Genomic DNA, 18,589 nt, shown 5'->3' on the forward strand with positions numbered 1-18,589 from the left:
AGAGACTGGGTTTCATGCCCAAGATCACTTGTCTAATGAGAGATTTCAGTACCTTTCTCTGAGACATCACGAGTCTGTCCTCCAGTTTGTATGGGACATGGGGGCCCCTCTGGCCAAAGTCCAGCAAAAACAAAGTCAAAGGGCCTGTGGTTGGGTGGTGGGTGCTAAGGGAGCATGAAGGCTCCCCCTTCATTTTCATTTCAAATGCAGAGCCAGTCAGTCACGCACCTCCTCGACCAGTCAGAGCCCAGCCACTATGGTTTTTGCTGGCTTGCCATTTAGTGGGTGCTACTTTGGCCTGGAATTGAGAAAACGAGGCTCGAGGGCTCAATGGCTAAAAGTGGGTTCTTTAATCAGATGTCATGGCTCTAGCACTCACGGGCCATGTGACCATAAGCCCCACGTGTTTTCAGCCATTATTCCATTCTATTATTATAGGACAAGCGGGTCCCTTGGTTTGAGAAAGAGACCCCAAGCCTTTTGATCTCATGTTACTTTAGAAATATTTGTATTTAGCCCACATAGCATTCCTTTGTTAGCATATTCTTTTATTTTAGTGATAACAGTTAAAATGTGTTTGATTGGGATTTTAGATATTTATTAAAAATGTAATGCACGAGGAGTTTTATAACTATCATTCAGTACTGCCATAGACGTGGCGGTAACTATTGGAAATGAGTCCGGTAGAAGCCTTGGGAACCTAAAGCCAAATCTGGCTGTATCCTCGTACGCGCATATGACCTTGCCCTTGGCCACACAGAGCTTAAGATCTAGTTGAAGAGATGCGACGAATGTCTGCAGGTAAATGAAAATCCCAGGGAGTGGGTGCTCAGTGCCAAATGAGTTGTGTAGTCATGTTACAGGTATTTGTTGAGTGTCCACACTGTGCTGGACAATAGGCGTATGACTGAGACCTGGCTACACTCCCAGCCAGGAGCACAGCAGATGTGATCACAGATCAGAGAAAGTGGAGGACCACGCTCAGCTGTTCAGCGGAGGCCATGTTCTTTCCAGAAACATATAGTGAGCACCTGTAATGTGCTGGGTAACTTGAACGTAACCTTTTCTTCCCCTCGGAATTGCTTTAGAAGGGTGGCAGAGCTACAGCCACCGGCAGTAGAGACACTCCTTATACCTAGGACAGCCAGCTATAAGAAGTAAAGTCACAGATGAGGTTTTGTCATTGGATCTGACAAATGAAGAAACAGGCTCAGCACAAATTCTGGATAGGATAAAGAAAATGCCCCAGGCTTTTGAGGTTCATTTTACGTAAGAAAATGGCATCCCTCATTTTTGGATAATTGGTCGGAATAAATGTAATATATGTTCTAAAGTTGCAAAATTACCTACTCTTTGGCTTCCAAGGCCTTATAAAATGATCATAGGAGTGGATATGAGAAATTGGTGAAACGTTAAGCTTGACCGCATTCTAGTAACAGGTCAAATAATGAAGGCCGTCCGTGGGCAGAACTAATTGCCGAATTGCTAAGTCAGACAATCATGGCTGATTTGAAAAGAGGTAATACTCTTTCTACTGCAGTTTTCATAGAATTCTTGGTAAAGGAAGGGGAAATTTGAGTTGGAACTAAAGAGTATAGATATCTAGTACATAAACAGAACTAACTGTCCTTGCTTTAGCGAGACATATAATTGTTCCTTTCAATTATGTATTTTTGAAAATGGGGTTCAAATGGCTAAGAACCAAGCATCTCTAAGAATGTCAAAGGGAAGTCTCTGTTAACTGCAAGAGTGACAGATGGGAATTGTTCAATAACAGATCGGAGATGGAACTGAGAGGTGGCTGGGGGCATGCTGTTGGGTGTCACACAGCCTAGAGCTACATCCCAGTGTGTCACTCACTGTCCTGTGACTTCTGCAGGCCCGTTTCCTCCACCAGGCAGCCTCCACACTGCCACTACCCAGGTATGAGTCACAAGATGACAGCAATGTAGGAGATGAGACAGAATGTTGTATACTGTGCAAACCCAAATGTACTACACGTGTACCAAAAGCTACGTTATAATCTGTAATCCAACCCATTCTAATTCAATAATTGTATTAGCCAGGGTTCTGCAGAGAAACAGAACCCGTAAGATCTACATACATGTAGGAAGAGATTTATTATAAGACATTGGCTGGCTCAATTATAGAAGATGAGAAGTCCCACAATCCGCTGTCTGTAAGATGGAGACCTAAAAAGGCCGTGGCATAGTGAAGTCTGAGTCCAAAGGCCTGAGAACCAGGGGAGCCGGTGGTGTCAATTCCAGTCCAGGTCTGAGGCCTGAGAACCAGGAGCTCTGAGAGCAGAAGACTGATGTCCCAGCTCAAGTGGGCAGGCAGGAGGTGCTGAATTCTTCCTTCTTCCACTTTTTTGTTCTCTGCAGTCCCTCAACAGATAGGATGAGTCCCTCACGTAGGTGAGGGCCACTGGCTCTACTGGGTCCACCAATTCCAGTGCTCCTCTCATCTGGAAACCAGAAATAATGTTTAGCCAAATATCTGGGCACCCTGTGGTCCAGTCAAGTTGACCCAAGATTGCCCATCACAGTTATAAAGAGTATAATAAAGTTTGAATCACAAGAGCAAAATAAACAATATATGCATAATAGAACAACGGGCATTCTTATGAAATTTACATGAAAAAGAGTTGTATTTTAATGGGGCTATGGGTACATTCTGATATGTTTGAAATTATGTGATTTGGGATCTTGAAAAGTAAAAGCGTCTACAAGCAGAGAAAGATCTTAAATGTCCTCACACTAAAGGTCGCTATGCCTACTGTAACTGTCATTTTTATTGTATTATTGCAGGGACTAAATGAGCTACCACATATGAAGTATATATTATGATATCTAGCAAGTAGTAGTTACTCAAAATGTTTACTTAGAATAATAGTTATTATTTTCCAGGATATGATTTTAATGACTGTATATACTGTTAAGTCAAGGCTTTATTTTCTGATTTTATTTGCAATAGTCTCTTACTCATATCAGAAAAATTAAATATTTCTATAGTTGCTACAAAAGTAAAGAAACCAATTCGTTTTCCTAGACTTATCATATGCCATGATAAATCTGGATTTGGAATAACAGTGATTAATGGAGGATTTTTAGACATTATAACAGTGCAAGAGGATTCTAGAAATTCACACATGAATGCAAGATAGTATTCTGCTCCTTCTTACAGCATCGAAGAACTACATACACCAAATGTATAAAAATAAACACCTTTTACTTCAAAGTACAGGAGATAGCCCAGCTAAGTTTAATTGAAAAACTAATAATCCAGTGCAATTGTCTGTGATAAACTGAGGCTTAAATGATTTGAAAACACTTTGGGAGCCGACAAATCAGATAATCACAATCTTTATGGCTAGAAAGGTTCAGCTAGGGTTGACAAGTTGTAAAGATAAAAGCTTATAGCAAAGTCAACAGCTAAATGTCTAGATTGGGTTGGGGATCAATGTTAATACTCACAGTCTAAAAGCACTGGACTTCAAATGATCTCTCATAGTTTTCTGTTGAACTTTTCAAGATAATAGTGTAGAACTTTATTTACTGAATAAATTGTAATTAGGCAAATATCTTACCGCCTTACAGTGTTTTCTATCATCTGCCATGTCTGCCTCTGCTTGTGTGATTTGTACCCTGACTACAATAAGAGGGTTTCAGCTGCTGTTTCTCCAAGCATTTCCAGTTGGGTGATTATTCATAGTTTATGACAGACAAGAGTCAGACCGTGCCATTTCGAGACATCTTTTTTTTATTTTTTTATTTTTTTATTTTTTTTTAAGCCAACATGGAATTTACCTCATGGTCTCACTCTGATCTCTCAGCAGGAACACTTTGCAAAGAAGTTCCTTGTTTTTTCAAAGGCTGTTTTCATGAGTTGATTCAATGCTCTCTTGTGATAGAGCCCTAAAGCCAGTGACAAAGTATGTGTGTATTGAGTTGTATAAAGTATTCACTGCATTAAGCTGATTGTACCCCAGGTGACACATCCGACAGTCTCCAACCTCTGTTTGCTTTTTTCTTTTGTTTACAGGAGCAGAAGGCACAGTGTTCCCTAAATCTATAGAGACACCTAATGTCAGGGCAGACCCCTTCAAGGAACTAAGGTAAGCTTTTTTTTTTATATATATTCTTTTTGTTGAATTTTTATAGGAGTTTATTTGAGCTAAACTGACGACATATGCCGGCGAGCAAGATCTCAAATGCTTCTAAGGTAAATTTCTGACTATGGTTTGCATTGATTAGTGGCTGTTTTCTTTCTGTGCGACTGGCTGATGATCCATTTTGAATACATATCATGTAACAGTGTCACAACATGAATAAAGAAACTGGGAGAGGTTAGAAAGGACTTGAAGATAAGCTGTAACCAAGACAAATTTTTCTCTGAGGGCTTAAAATTGAGGGTTTGGAGGAAGAGGATGTCAGCCTCCAATTGTGCAATTGTGTGTTTATGTTGTTGCAGTATATGTTTCCTGCTGCATCTTGTGGTACCAAAAACCTGTCCAGTTAGAAAGCTAGTCAGTAATTGGTGCTGTCGCACCCCAAGAAAAGTGATGTCTAAAAGAAGCTGAACAGTACAATACAGAATTTTTTCTGGGTGACAAGCTCCCCGTTACTTGGGACAATGTGGTACTAGAACTACCTCTGTGTGTATTCCATTTACTGCTGTTAATCTTCAAATATCCATATGAGTGCTGCCTTTATCAGAAAAGGACTCTGAGATGCTGGGTCCTTACCCCCACCAACCATGGAAAACAAAAAGAACAATAACATACATGTAGACAGACAGACAGAGTTAGAGATAAGGCCTGAAAACCATTCCTGCCACCAAAGGACCATCCTCAGCCCCCCAAAAAGAGACATATACAGAAATGGTATGATGAGAACAAATATAACTTTAATTTTTACTGTTAACTTACAGCCATGATGAATTCAGTGAACACTGGCTTACATCATTTCTCGTAGTTCTTTTAACTAAAACCAATAATAAATCATCATAAGTAGCATGGAATAACTATTTCATAAAGATGTCAACTGTAAGCAAATATATTTGCATTACACAAATCCCATCTACCCTTCCACATTCCATTCCCCAAATCTGTTTTGCTGGAACAGCAACAGCCGTGTTGGAGTTGGTGTTTCCTTAAACAGAAACACATTCTCAGTAAGTAGAGAATGTATCACCTCATTACAAAACCCATAGCATTCTTTCAAAGCCTTTATGAAGATAGGGAATTAAATCGGGGCAAAAGAAGAGACTGATTGGTGGGGAATGAGAACATTTTCTTAGCAAAATCCCATATACGGTGGGCTGTGTTGGTGAAGTTATATACCACACTGCAAGGTTTACATTTTAGTAGGATAACTTTCCATTAGGGCTTCCAGATGCAAGAAGTTACACGAGTATCTGTCAACCAGGTCCTATGTTTCTAACGGTACTACAACTGGAATCTTCTAAGCAGATCCACCCAAGGAAACCTGTATTTTAGGACTCAGAGAGAGTTTATTCTCTGAGGGTGAATCCTCACGTCTGTGATGTAAGAGCCATTTCCAGACCTGCTAGTGGGTGGCCTGGTTCCCTTTGTTTTCACAGTCCTCCTTAGGAATGGGGTGGTTTGTTTTTTTGTTCTATTTTGTGTTTTTTGTTTTGTTTTTTTGTTTGTTTTGGGGGGGTTGTTGGTGTTTTCTTTGTTGGCTTATTTTGGTTTGTTTATTTGTTTGTCTTTTACAAAACTAGTAATTAGTATTGATCAGCCCAAAGGTAAGTGTTATCTAAAAGAAGCTGAACTCTCAATATAATACAGACTTTTTTCTATGGAACAAGTTCCCCATTACGTGGAAGACTTGGGAAAGATAAAAGTAAAGGATTTAGGCTAACTGCTATAAACAGAAAAATAAACCTTCTGTAATTAAAAACAAACCCAACCCACACCAAACAAAAAGACAGTTCTCCAAGCGTCAGCCAGCTTTAGAGATCATATCCTGAAGGACACAGAACAGAGTATTTGCTTCTGTAGTGCTGTAGACATTCTAGTCCTCCGTATACAACCTAAGGAAACTCTGGAACTCACTTCTAAAAAATTAAACCTCCACAATGCACAAGTAACTCTCCTACGTCAGTGCAACAAAATAAGGACTTCGGGTAGTTGCTGAATTTTCACTGTTTATTCTAAAATTATAGGAATATTCCACAGGGGCTACAAATAAAATTTTCTTATAGGAAGATGTAAAGATTTTAATATGTAATTTGAAAACTTGTCTTTCGTTTGCACCTGTTCAAATCATGGTGATGCTTGATAACTTGAACCGAGTCAGGAGCCTAAAATGTGATAATTTAGCCCCTTCATCCTTCTGGAATTGTTTTTTTAAATGGCACTTTGTGGGAAAATCTCTGACAAACTGAAAAGATAATGAAATGTGTTTGATAGATTACCCTAGACCAGTGTGCATCTGTGAATGCTTCACATTTGTCATGAAATGGTGCCACTTTGTGCTCTGTGCTATTGATTAGTATTGACCTTGGATATTGAGTAAATAGGTAATGAACTTGGTGACTGAGTCTTCTGGACTCTGGCTTTGCAGTTGGATCAGTTTTACTGATTCAGCACATTCATGCTGGTGTGTCTTCCAGTCTTAGGAATGTAGAGTCATCTAAGGGAGGTCCCTGGACTTGTACCAGCAGGTACACTGAGTGAACTCTCCAGGTGAAGCAGAAGCAGTCCCCTCCTCCACAGCAGCAGGATGTGGGGGGAAGAGCACTGAGCTGGGAGTAGGGACCCTCTGCAAACCCACTGTGCTGACTTGAGCGAATCCTAGAGCCCTGCTTTCTGTAAGCCAGGTCACCTCTAGCTCCAAATGGCTAATCCCTTTCTATTATTTTAGTTCTTATTTTAAAATAATTTTATATTTAAAGAAGAATTGCAAATTTCATGAAGATTATTCCCACGTACGTTTCACCTGGTATTGTCTAATGTTAACATCTTACATGTCTGTGATATAGTGATCGAAACTAAGAAATTAACATTGTAGTCCTGTAAGATTTTATTTTACATAAGGTTTGTTTAAAAGGATGCAATCACATGAATGTCTTATAGATTTAAAAATATATGAAAAGGAGTTTAACAGGAAAGTTATTTACTGAGAGGTGAATTAATGGATCTTTAAAATCCCCAATGCAGATAGTTAACTTGGAATGCATTTAATGAGAGTCTTTTTAAATAATATTCTACACCCAGATTTTCTTGGTCTTACTTATTCAAATGGGAAATAAATTGAGTTAAAAGACCAAGGCTTATTTATATATAGACTGCGTTCTAAAATTTATATATAGACTGTGTTCTAAGCAAAACTTAGATATCCATCCATGTTTCTCCCTTACCCCAATCAATGCAACATGAGAAAAATGGCATCTGTTTTAGAGACCTCTGTTGGAATAAGTTTTGTTTCCTCTAACCCCTCTCTTGACTGCTGGAGCTTTTTCTGTTTGTCTTATTGGGTTTTTTGTTTGCTTGTTTGCTAATGTTAAGCAGATTTTAGGCCTCTGGCATTTCTTCCTAAAAGATTTCAACTCTCAAGCTAAGGGCTGATAGCTTCCTTTCTGCTAGAGTTTTGGTTTACTGCTTTTCTTTTCAGTTACTATAGTTACTGTATTTGCAGTGTTTGTAAATAATCCAGGGTTGAGCTGAAAATCACAAGAGAGTTGCTTCTCTCCAGACAAATAATGAGTGTTAGGAAGTTCATGGCCCAACACCCAGCTCAGGCAGTGATTGTTGACTTTGCCTCTGCACGGCTATTCTGAAATAATGACATGTTGCTCTAGATTCAAGACTATACTTAAACATATACCAGGCACTATACCTATTATACCTATGCATTGAAATAAGAAAAACTCACTTTGAATAGAAACTGGATTTTAATAAATGCATCATCTTAAAATGTGAATATGTTAAATGTTCTCCTGTTCACTATATTTTTTCCCTAGAGTCTATATAAATACAAATGGAAAACTCCCTGGTATCAGGCTGTGCATGATCTAAGACAGGAAATAGGCCATTCACTTCTGCATATGTATTTTCTGTAAGAATAGGGGCTGCTTTTTAAATGCCTACTTGTCCTAAGGATTCTTTTCTACTGTGAAGTTTCCTCATAGGAGTCAGATCTACAGGAACAGGAAATAGATTGTGAAAGTCTATTTCCCAGACAAATGCTCCAGCAAATGTACCAAAAAGGAAGGTATATAGACCACTGTCCGTACACATAGAGCCAACTCTGTTCCTCTAAATATAACTAAATGCTTGGAAGGAACCACAACAGGGCAATAAGCCAAAAGGCCTTTCTGAAAGAATTCTTCATCAGCTGATGTGCTTTATGCTCTTACTCTGCATACAATTACAAGAAGGGAGTGACCTGATTTTTCATTTAATCGCAGATCAGCAACTGTTTACCAAGTATTTTTTGACATTTATTAGGAGTCAAGGCACGTGCTAAATACTTGGAATGTAGAGATAAATGAGTACTCAAATGATTTATCATTAAGGAGAACAAGACAGAAATGAACCCCAAAATATAAGGTAATGAGGTAAGGGCTAGGATAGATGTACAACCAAATCAGAGTTAAACAGAGAGAAGGACAAAAATCTACCTAAGTGGTTTAAGTAAGGCTGCCCGAAGGAAGTGACATTTTAGTTGCAAGAAGAAAGAAAAGGTAAAAACCCAAGAAGCAGACTTCAGAATTCTTAAAACATGGTTCTCCAGAGCCATTTAATATAGGGCAATAGCCCAAAATGTTTCTGTAGCTCCTAACAATGTGACTGTGTTATTTACAAACATGTGGGTTTGTAATTTCCTTACAACAATAGTATTCTTTAAAAAATTGCGTGAAGGCAATTTCAAAAGTGGTCACTAAAGACTTTAGAGATTGTTCGAAGTGTCAAAAATTAGTAAATTACATAATTCAGGACTGAAAGATTCACTGATATCAAACTCATCTTCAGCCCCAAATAAAGCATTTCTTTGTTACTGTTTATTTTTCTCCATAATATTACCAAGATTTTAAATAAAGCTGAAAAATTCTAAGATAAATCTATTACTCTTAATATGCACTTGAATATTCTGTAGGATTTTTTTTTTTAATGGATAGGTACTAAATCCAAACTCCCTTAGGAATGTGTGAGATTTAAAGTCTATATATATATCATAGGGAAACAAGGATTAGACAGACTTCCCACCAGCTGACAAAAATGAATTTCCTTCTTTTATTTTATTGTAAAATGTCGGTAGCCAACTAAATATTTATTGGTTCTTGGTGGTTTTATAAATTTAAGTGACCAAAACAGTCTGTCAGAGCTTCAGGGCTCAATTAATTACTGGCTTGGTAATACTTCCTCCTCTTTTGTCCTCCCCAAAATTCACAATGCCAAAAATATTGGATCAACAGTCTGATTAAAAAAAAAAAAATGATACACTCACACGCACATATAAAATGAAAGAGAGTGGGGAGGTTAGAGGAGCAGAGAGAAATGGGGCAGATAAGTTGTATGCTGAGGTCCTAGCTATGGATACATGGTATACGGACAATACCATTGTGGAAGAAATCTTTAAATTTTCTCCCTTTTAAACATTTTGCAGACGTGTTCTGTAATTCTTTTTTTAATCTCCTCTTCACTTCCTCCCAACTCCTCTCAATATACTTAAACCAAGTGTTTTAGTTTTGTTTTTATGTATGGGATTCAGAATTATTTGATCATATAACATGACGATTGAAGTGATTCTAAGGACAAATGAAAAATAATAGCATAGTTCCTTAAGGGAATCACAAAATAGAAGAGTACTGCAGCGTTGTCCATGTTAGTCAAGAGGCTATGCTTTGAAGGTGTCCTGAGCTGGGTTTGAATTTGGCCCCAACGTCTCTCTGCTTTGTGAACTTGCGCAAATCTCTTAAGCTCACCTAGCCCCAGTGTCTAGAACATGGAAAAGGCCCACTCAATATCAATTCAACAAATGTTAGCTATTGGGAGGAGGGGCAAGCAGTTCTCTTTCAAGGGGACTCAAGAACTCCGACAGGAGTTCCCTGAGTTTCTTATTTCTTCAACCCATAAAAAGTTTCCAACCAATCATAGTGATCGACAATTGCTTTTCATTTAAGGACAAAAACAAAAACTATATGTATTAGTTTTATCTGCTTTTAACAGCATTTTGGATAAAAGAAAGGATGTATATATTAACAGAGTAGAGAAAACATAACTTTAGAATAAAAGACTGTCCCATAAATTGAATATATTTAAATATAGTGACATGTGGTTGTGTTGCCTCCATTTTGCAAAGATGCCAGTGACTGCATCACAAAGTATCGCCTCACACGTTCTATAAGTCCTGCCCAGAAGAAATGAAAACCTGAAAGCCACAGGTTAGCGCTTAATGGGCTCTACTTAATTTTAAGGATGTCCTGTTGAAATCCTGAAACTAATACATCTTGCCCCTCTTCCAACACCAGTCAATTCATATGTATCCCTTTTTATCCTCTCTTTCCCTTTTTCCTATATTCCAACATGCTATCATTCTTCCCGTTTTTCCTTATTAGTATCAATACTATTTATCTACATATTTTCATTTTCTCCTTTATCCCCGACCTTTCTCTAACATGCCCTTTTCACCATGGTTCTCTTAGTAGTATATAGATGGAAAGACTAAAAGGGGAAAAGAATAGCGATGCTTCAATATTTCAGGTATTTTCATCTTTCCTTTTGCCTTGTTTATAAAAAGCTCTTATTTTACAAGTGTGATAGAGATTATTTTTTAAAGCTATTAAACCTGTATGATCTGTATTCATCTGCTCTCTCCGTTATAATCTTGCCATTAGAGGCCTGAGAAAGATAAATAGCAGATGACATCATGGGAGGAAATGAGCCTAGGGCGTAAGGGAGGTCCCATTTAGACAGAAAAAGGGAGTTAAAAACGCATCTCTTTTGGTCTCTGGTAAATTATGGAAGAAGAAGATAGAAAATGTAGGGAAAGCAGGTGGTGAAATATGTATGTCCGGGTGACCTTTCTTCTCTGAGTCAGGGAAGGAAGGAAGAAACTAATTAGATCGGTTTTAAGGAAAGTCAAAAGCAAAAGGTCACTGTGCATTTTCATTTGGGACTCTAGGAGGAAGCCATCTTGCAGGGAAGTCTCACAACCCCCTGAAGTGTCATGTGGCTAGAGAGGCAAAGAGGCCCTGGGTTAGCACTCTTCCATCTCCTTCAATTCCTGGGGGAATGGTGGTTGGGAAGGGAGGGTTTGTAGAAGCATCTATGTGGTGTGGTGTTGAGGAATGCAGATGGTTAACTGATGGTGGAAACTGGCAGCCTCCTGGGCAGGTTCCCTGCGGTGGGGCCCAGGGCTCCACAGCAGACCAGCCAGTTTGGGGATGGAGTGGGAGATACACGCAGACCTCAGAGTCTACCAACACCATCAAGACCTGAGTTAGCACAGAAAGAACTAACCAGAGCTCACTCAGAGGACTTGAGCATTAGCTGCTAGGCTGAGGAGACGTCACAACAACGTCTCTGGAATCTGAACTTTCTTTCTTCCTGTCACCACGAGATCACAGAAGTCCCCTACCCCCGTATCCATAACGATGTCCTAAAGAGGGAGAGGAAAATGGAGACTCATTATTTATCCTAATGAGAACGTTGAAACTTTTCAGTCATAGGAAGATACCAGAATAGAATAAATTTAATTTTTCCCAACAATCCATATGGATAAGTTTGAGAGAAAAATGAAGTCAGGTAAGAACACTATAGAAATACCACGTGCTTTCATGGATGAGCATGGTTTATAAATTGGCCAGCCTGCAATACAGGTTATGATGCAGTCACAAAGTACCTTATGTGAGTCTACCAAGCTTCAAAGGCTGAGTCTTCCTGTCTGTGTGTGTAGGGCCCACTGGGTATGATCAAAAGGAAGAAACACTTTGCGAATCCATCACCAGGCACCTGCCGTTAGTGATGCTCATTTCTCTTCACGTCCTGAGCCAGCATTGGTTCAGACTATAGTCGAGGTCTGATGCTCAAACATACTCCCCCAAAGCCATCCTGGGTTTTTAATCATTTAAACCAACAAGATGCTGGGGGAAATGCTTCAGCAACCAAAACATTTCACAAGCCTCCCTCAAAATCATCACTAGACTCTATGAAAGCTGCAGCCGTCAGCCATGTGCAGCGAGACACCTGATTGTCCCTTCATGGCCAACCCCTTTTCATCTGAATGTGAGAGAGGTAATGCAACACATCATTGTTGTTATCTAAGGCAGGTGGCTTTTGTGCAAAAATTACAATTACATCCTTTAGATTAATTTTTAACATAAATGTTTAAAATGTGAAAAAATAATCATTCCAAAGATAAAACCATAGTGGGGGGTAATAAAACTGCACTTTTATTCAGGTTGTCAGGGCAGGTACGACATCAGAAAATAAGTGGTAATCTTGCAGCCTTTTAGAGCAGAACGGGCGAGTGTATATTATTTGTTGAAATTCCTGAGTTGGAGCAAATGCCTCAAAACAAACCACTGTAACTTTATTATTATTTGTATCTCCATTAAAATGTCAGCAGCTGCCATTTGTTATGTAAAATGTGAGGAGTAGATTGTTCTATTATTCTTGAAAAAACACACAATTGCTTTTAAATCTCCCCTTTGTTCCCCTCAGTAGGATGGCCCTGCTGGGTATATAGACAGAAAATCTTCCTTAATTACACCCTTCATGATCCTGACTCCAAGCCTGCCTTGTTTTATTCCAGTTATAACCTTTTCAAAACAAAGAGTAATGGGAGTTTAGAGGAACAAGCTGACAACAGTTTTTACCTGTGAAAGTTCAGAACTAGATCAGAACTAAAAGTTGTTCTTTTTAAAAATCAGCCAGTGGATATCGTTGTTTTTTCGTTTTTTTTCTTGATCCAGCATTTTCCATGGTTTGTTAGAATACTCGTACAATGTAAATGAGAGCGAGACCGTAAGATCTTGGAGACAACTAGATAACCTTGCCTGGTTTCCTGGCCATGGATTATGTGTCAAGGTGGGCTAAGCATCACTGCGTTGTTTGCTATTCTTCCGTGGCTCCCACTGATGTGAAGATCAAATTTCAAAACAAAAACATTCACAAGCAACCTTCAGCTGGTTGTTCTGGCCTTGTTTGATGGCCCCAGCCTCTCACCTCCCATTACCCTTTCCTCTCCTTCCAACCTTTTCTTTCTTTCTTTTCTTTTTGTTTGTTTTGTTTCTCCCTCTGCTCTCCTCTCTATTCTCCATTCCTTCTGCTAAACTTTTAATTCCTACTCTAATATTTCAATTTCCAAATGTTCTTTACTCTGTCCTGGTACCCTGCCATAGCACCCTGTATTAATTTCATAGATGTACTACTCTTTATTTTTTGATTGTATTAATAATAGTTTCAAGTTTCTTCTGTTCTCCACTTTTTTATTATCATTACAATTCCAGTATCTGGCTTTTTGATTGGGACTTTTTCAAGTTGGTGACTCACAGATGTCTATTCGTTTCTAAGAGCTGAGTACTCAGAATCTGTTGGCAAGTTCTGTGTGCATGAATGGGTTTTGTTGGTGGGCTTCCAGGAAGGATGATCAGGCTGGGATATTTAGATGGGTAACCCCAAATGTCAGAATCTGTGGGCCTTTTCTCTTGGGCTGGTCAGTTTCCCCAGAGAGGAGCCATAATCCCTTGCTTGGTTTCAATTTGGTGGCCAGTATGTTCACGCGGGGCCTGGGAGGTCTCAGTCTTCAATATGTAGGTTTCCACTTAATTTCCCGTTTGGGTGTAGCATTGCTACCCTCAGCTATGCTCCTATCACAGAGCCTAGAGTTCAAGTCTTCCCCAGTGTGTCGTAGTCTATTTGGGCTGCTATCACAGAATACCATAGACTGTGTGGCTTATAAACAACACAAATGTATGTATTTCTCTCAGTCTGGAGGCTGGGAATCCTGAGGCACTTGGCAGATTCAGTGTCTGATGAGAGCACACTTCCTGGTTCATAGACAGCCATCTTCTCGTTGTGTCCTCATATGGCAGAAGGAGCAAGGCAGCTCTCTGGGGTCTCTTTTATAAGGGCACAAATCTCGTTCATGAGGGCCCCACCCTCAGGACCTAAGCACTTCCCAAAGGCCCCACTTGCCAATACCATCATATTAGGGACTAGTTTATCAACATATGAATTTGGGAGGGACACAACATGTGGTCCATAATACTGAGAGTCACCTGGTCACCTTGGTGTATACAGTGGAGAAACAGTCTAGGGGTCTGACAGTTTCCCAGACGACCTTAACCAGTCCTCCTGCTTGCAGCCCTACAAGACACTCCCATCACAGAGGTACATGGTGGCTCCCATTTCTGTACCTGGCCAGGATCCTGGTGTTTGAATTAGCTTTTGGCTTGGTCGTCACCAAACCCATACTCTCTTAGCTTTCAACTCTCTCAGCTGCTGATGAAGTTACCTTTTGTTGTTTTCTTTTCGACTTCCATAGCTTTGTCAACATCTTTCTTCTACTCTTGCTGCTTCTCTTTTTCTTTATCCTTATGGATTTGTGCCTTTTATTTATTTATTTATTTATTTTTGGTACATTTATAGTCATTGCATTAGCACTCAGGAAGGAGCTGAGGTAGACGTGTGTGTTGAGTTTGCTGTTTAATCTGAAGTCCTCTCTCCTCAAGTTGTATGCTTCCATTCTACTTTTTCTCTTTCCTCTCGAGTGCTTTACAGCCTTCACTTAGAGCCTTGCTAGATCCCTTTTCTTGAAACATTCTTCAGCCTCTTTTGGGATCATCCTATTCATTTTTTACCTCTCAGTTAAGCTTTACTTCCTAAGGAAATCCTTTTCGGCACACTCCCAGGCTCATCATGGTCTGACTGCTACGAACATACGTAAACCCCTACACTTCATTTTTGGATTCCCTGGCTAGAGGTCTTCTACATTTGTCATTGCCCACAAAGGGGTTTCAGTTAGATAGATCATTACAAAGTCCGTTCACCCCAAAAATGTGTGCTCATCCAACAAAAAAGATTAGTAACTATCTTCTTTCCATTTGTTTGTAAAGGAGAGCCATCAAAGTCTCCTGGAGTCTCTTAATTTTTTCCAAGCACTTATTAATCCCATGTCTTTTTTTTCCCCCCATACTAAGTCATCTTCAAAAGAGATTAATCCATTCTTCTTTCTTTTTCAAGCTGTTTCAAAAGTTGAGGTTCCTTTTTCATCCACGGGTGTGCAGTAGTCACACTCCAGCAGAACTGTGCTTAACTTGGAGCCTCTAGCCTACAGCTCCTATTTGTTTTCTCAGCCATGGTAATTCACAGAGGAATGCCAAGTCCCTTTTCACCCAATTATACATTTCATTATCGTATCCTATTCACAAAGGAAGATGAGTTTCTAGGTCTTTGGATTTTTTTCAAAAATATCACCTGACTCATTAATGACAATTTGCCTTGCCTGTCATCTGAGCTCAGGCACACTCACTCTGGAATAACAAAGCACAGAGGACTTTGAATCCTTCCACAGTCCAAGTGCCATACCCCTAACCTTGCATAAAAAATAGATGCTAATAAATTCAAGGTCTTAAAAATGTGAATTATAGTCATTTCACACTTCGTGGCAGCTTCATGCTGAAGAAATAGCTTAAAACTTAATTACGGTGCTTGTCCCTTCATTAAGTACAGATGACATTCCCCTCATAGATTTTTGCAGTGACATCTGAGGAAAGTAGTTGAGGAACTCATTAGTTATTCATGATGGAGAATATAGACTGTGTACTGATTAAAGGAAAGCATCGACACCTTTCTTAACAGGGCGCATCTGTCTATTAGTTTATGTTTCTCCCTGTGGTCCTCCTGGAAAGCTCTTTGGGACATGAAGAAAATGCCTTTTAGCCTTCGAATGCAGATGGATATAGACAATGTGCATGGTGCGTGGGATTAAAATGGAGAGCAGGAGGCACTGAGCTTCCGATTACCCACCCCTGCAAATGACTGAGCTGCACTTGAGGACCATTTGTGAGCCATACAACCGTAATGGATTGTACTCATCCCCTCTCGGGGCTTGAGGAACTATTATAATACTGCTTTCAGCACTTAGTGTCTTATTCTAAAGCCAGAGGTAAGTTCTTAGTGAATGGTCTATGGAGGGTTTTGCTTCCTGTCACATAACAATTCCAGACCTTGAGCCATGCAGTGACTAAGTTAAGTGAACACGTAAAGGCATATCCCCCTCTCTTCGCGCAAGCTATGATATTCTTACAAAAAGAGAATTTCGCTCTTTATTCTAACAGCCTAGAACAGCTACGGAGCGAGGGTGGCAGAACCAAAAGTGTGAGATAGCGTAACCTAAGAAGGCAGTTTCTAATTGTGTGAAATGGTAAATTAGCTCCCTTGATAGTCATGAGATTCCTGTGACTGAGAGACTCCCAGTGAAGGGGACTCCTGTTTCAGGACTGTTACAGAGGTGTGTCAAGCATGAGAAAGAGAGATGATTTTGACTAAATACCTTTCAGATTTGCTCTAATATGAAGATTCTAAGACTCAGGTTTCAAAGTACTGCTCACAGGAAAAATTTTTACCAGGGACCCTTCATTAAGTTTAAATTCCTTTAAAGAGCTATATTGACTGAGTAGTTGAAGAACAGAATCTGTGACCAGCATTGAGTGATTCCTTTTTATTTTCCCTTGTACTATGGATGTTTTGAGAATGATTCAAATTCTTATAGTGCTTTGCAAATTTCAAAACATTTTAACAAACACTCCCTCACAAACTCCCTCAAGTGAAACGAGATGGATTGATTTCATTCCCATTGTATAGATGAGAAGACTGAGGAGTTAATATTGCAACGCCTCTCTGTTTGGCAAAAGGAAAAGACCCTGTCCTTTCTGAGACCGCAGTAAGATTTTGAGGTTTTGGGATGTGGGGTGGAATCTCTGACACCGGCCGGCTCACGGAGTTGAAGGTTACCTGCAGAGTTGTCTGGCCAGACTGCCCAACCCTAGATCCTGGTTTCACCACCTGCTAGGGTGTGACTATGGCATGATTTTAAAACCTCTTCCTGGCTCCGTTCCCTCGTTTGTGAACAGGGTGATAAGAGCAGCACCAATCAGAAGGATTTGTGAGGACTAAATGACATGACGTACGTGAACTACTTCAAACTTCACCTCGAACTCAGGCCTTGCATGTTTGTTCAGGGGCTTTGTTGTTGAAGCAACAGATTATTACTCATTCCCAATTATGGCCAAGGAATCTGTCCCAGTATTGGGTAGTTTTGCTAGAGCGTATTTCTCATACAGAAAGATCAGCAACAGGTTATGAATAGCCTATTTTGGACAACTCACTAAAATCAAGAAAACAATAAAACAAGTGAGAGCTGATGAATTGGCCCAATATTAAGTGAACTTTAATCCAGCTTTTGAAATTTTCTTATAACAAAGGCATTTGTCATCTACTCGTCTATCAAGACATGAAAGAGGCAAACCTTATCCAAAGGAGAGAAAAACTGAGAGATTTAAACGCTGCACAGAAAAGACGAAGCAGTAGTCATCATGGTTATGAATGAAAAGATTAGTGTTTTAAGCACTCCTACCACAAAGAGCTTTGGAACTTTTTCTGAATTGCATTGTGCCGAGGGATGGAGGTGGAAACGTTCTTTGAAAAGGGAAAAGTATAGCATTCGCATATCAAATGTTTTAAAATCCACTAGCTGACACTATAATGACCAAAATGCTCTCCCTCCTGGCTCCTTCAGCCATTCGTCGGAGGGAGACCGAGGCTAGATTAACTTCACTGCAGGACCAGACTCAGCAGAAAATCCCAGAAACAAGAAGCCTTGTCTGGGTACCTTTTATGCCAGTCGTTGACTGCCGCTGGGAATCAATGGCGCTCTCAGAACCTTAGCAGGAAAATGAAATTACACATTAAACTCAAATGCAGTTGTTGGGGTATTTTTGTTGTTGTTGTTTTCACACTGACATTTTTTTGTATCATCCTGGAGATTGCCCATTTATTTTTACATGTTCCACAAAGTGTGTGATCCTCCATTACTGTGTACCCTTACGAGTTATGCTGGTTTCTTCCTCCTGAAGGCCGCCCTGCAAACCATCCCACATGGCTGGGATGGGTTTTTATCTCATAACCACAGGTTGCTGCCATTGAACTCTTGCTTCCTACCTGAAGCCTATTGCTGGGCCAAATTGACCTGCAAGATATAGTGGCTGCTGTGGTTTTTCTAGTAGAATTAATTCTCTTTGGTAATAACAGTTAGTTAGATACCCCTGTGGACATGAAAAAGCAAACCCCAGCAGTATTTTTTAAAGGGCAAGTGTCACTTGACCTGACCCTGCTAATGAGATCTAGTGGATGAATAGCACGCAGGTCAAAATGCTGTTCCCGGGGGTTCTCTGGGGGAAGCAGTTAAAACAGGGTTAAGATTTTCAGCCTGGGACCTCGAGACAAGCTGAGCAATGCTGAGCCTCTTTTGCTAGTGCTCTCGTGTTCCAACTGGAAAACTTGATGAGACCTGAGGACACAGGCTATAAGTTAGGACAAGGTGAAGCAGCC

At 39.8% G+C, this 18,589-nt stretch overlaps 1 protein-coding gene across 3 annotated transcripts in view; it reads left to right on the forward strand.

The window, feature by feature from the left end:
* Positions 1-18,589, forward strand: part of SGCD (sarcoglycan delta) — an 832,261-nt gene that overhangs the window by 739,324 nt on the left and 74,348 nt on the right. For all 3 annotated transcript variants that reach the window (XM_033096288.1, XM_033096287.1, XM_033096286.1), the window contains one exon: positions 4,045-4,117. In XM_033096288.1, coding sequence (XP_032952179.1) covers positions 4,045-4,117 — 73 coding nt within the window. The remainder of the gene's footprint in view (positions 1-4,044; positions 4,118-18,589) is intronic.

Source organism: Rhinolophus ferrumequinum, chromosome 24 (assembly GCF_004115265.2).
Source record: "Rhinolophus ferrumequinum isolate MPI-CBG mRhiFer1 chromosome 24, mRhiFer1_v1.p, whole genome shotgun sequence".
Taxonomy (NCBI): Eukaryota; Metazoa; Chordata; class Mammalia; order Chiroptera; family Rhinolophidae; genus Rhinolophus; species Rhinolophus ferrumequinum.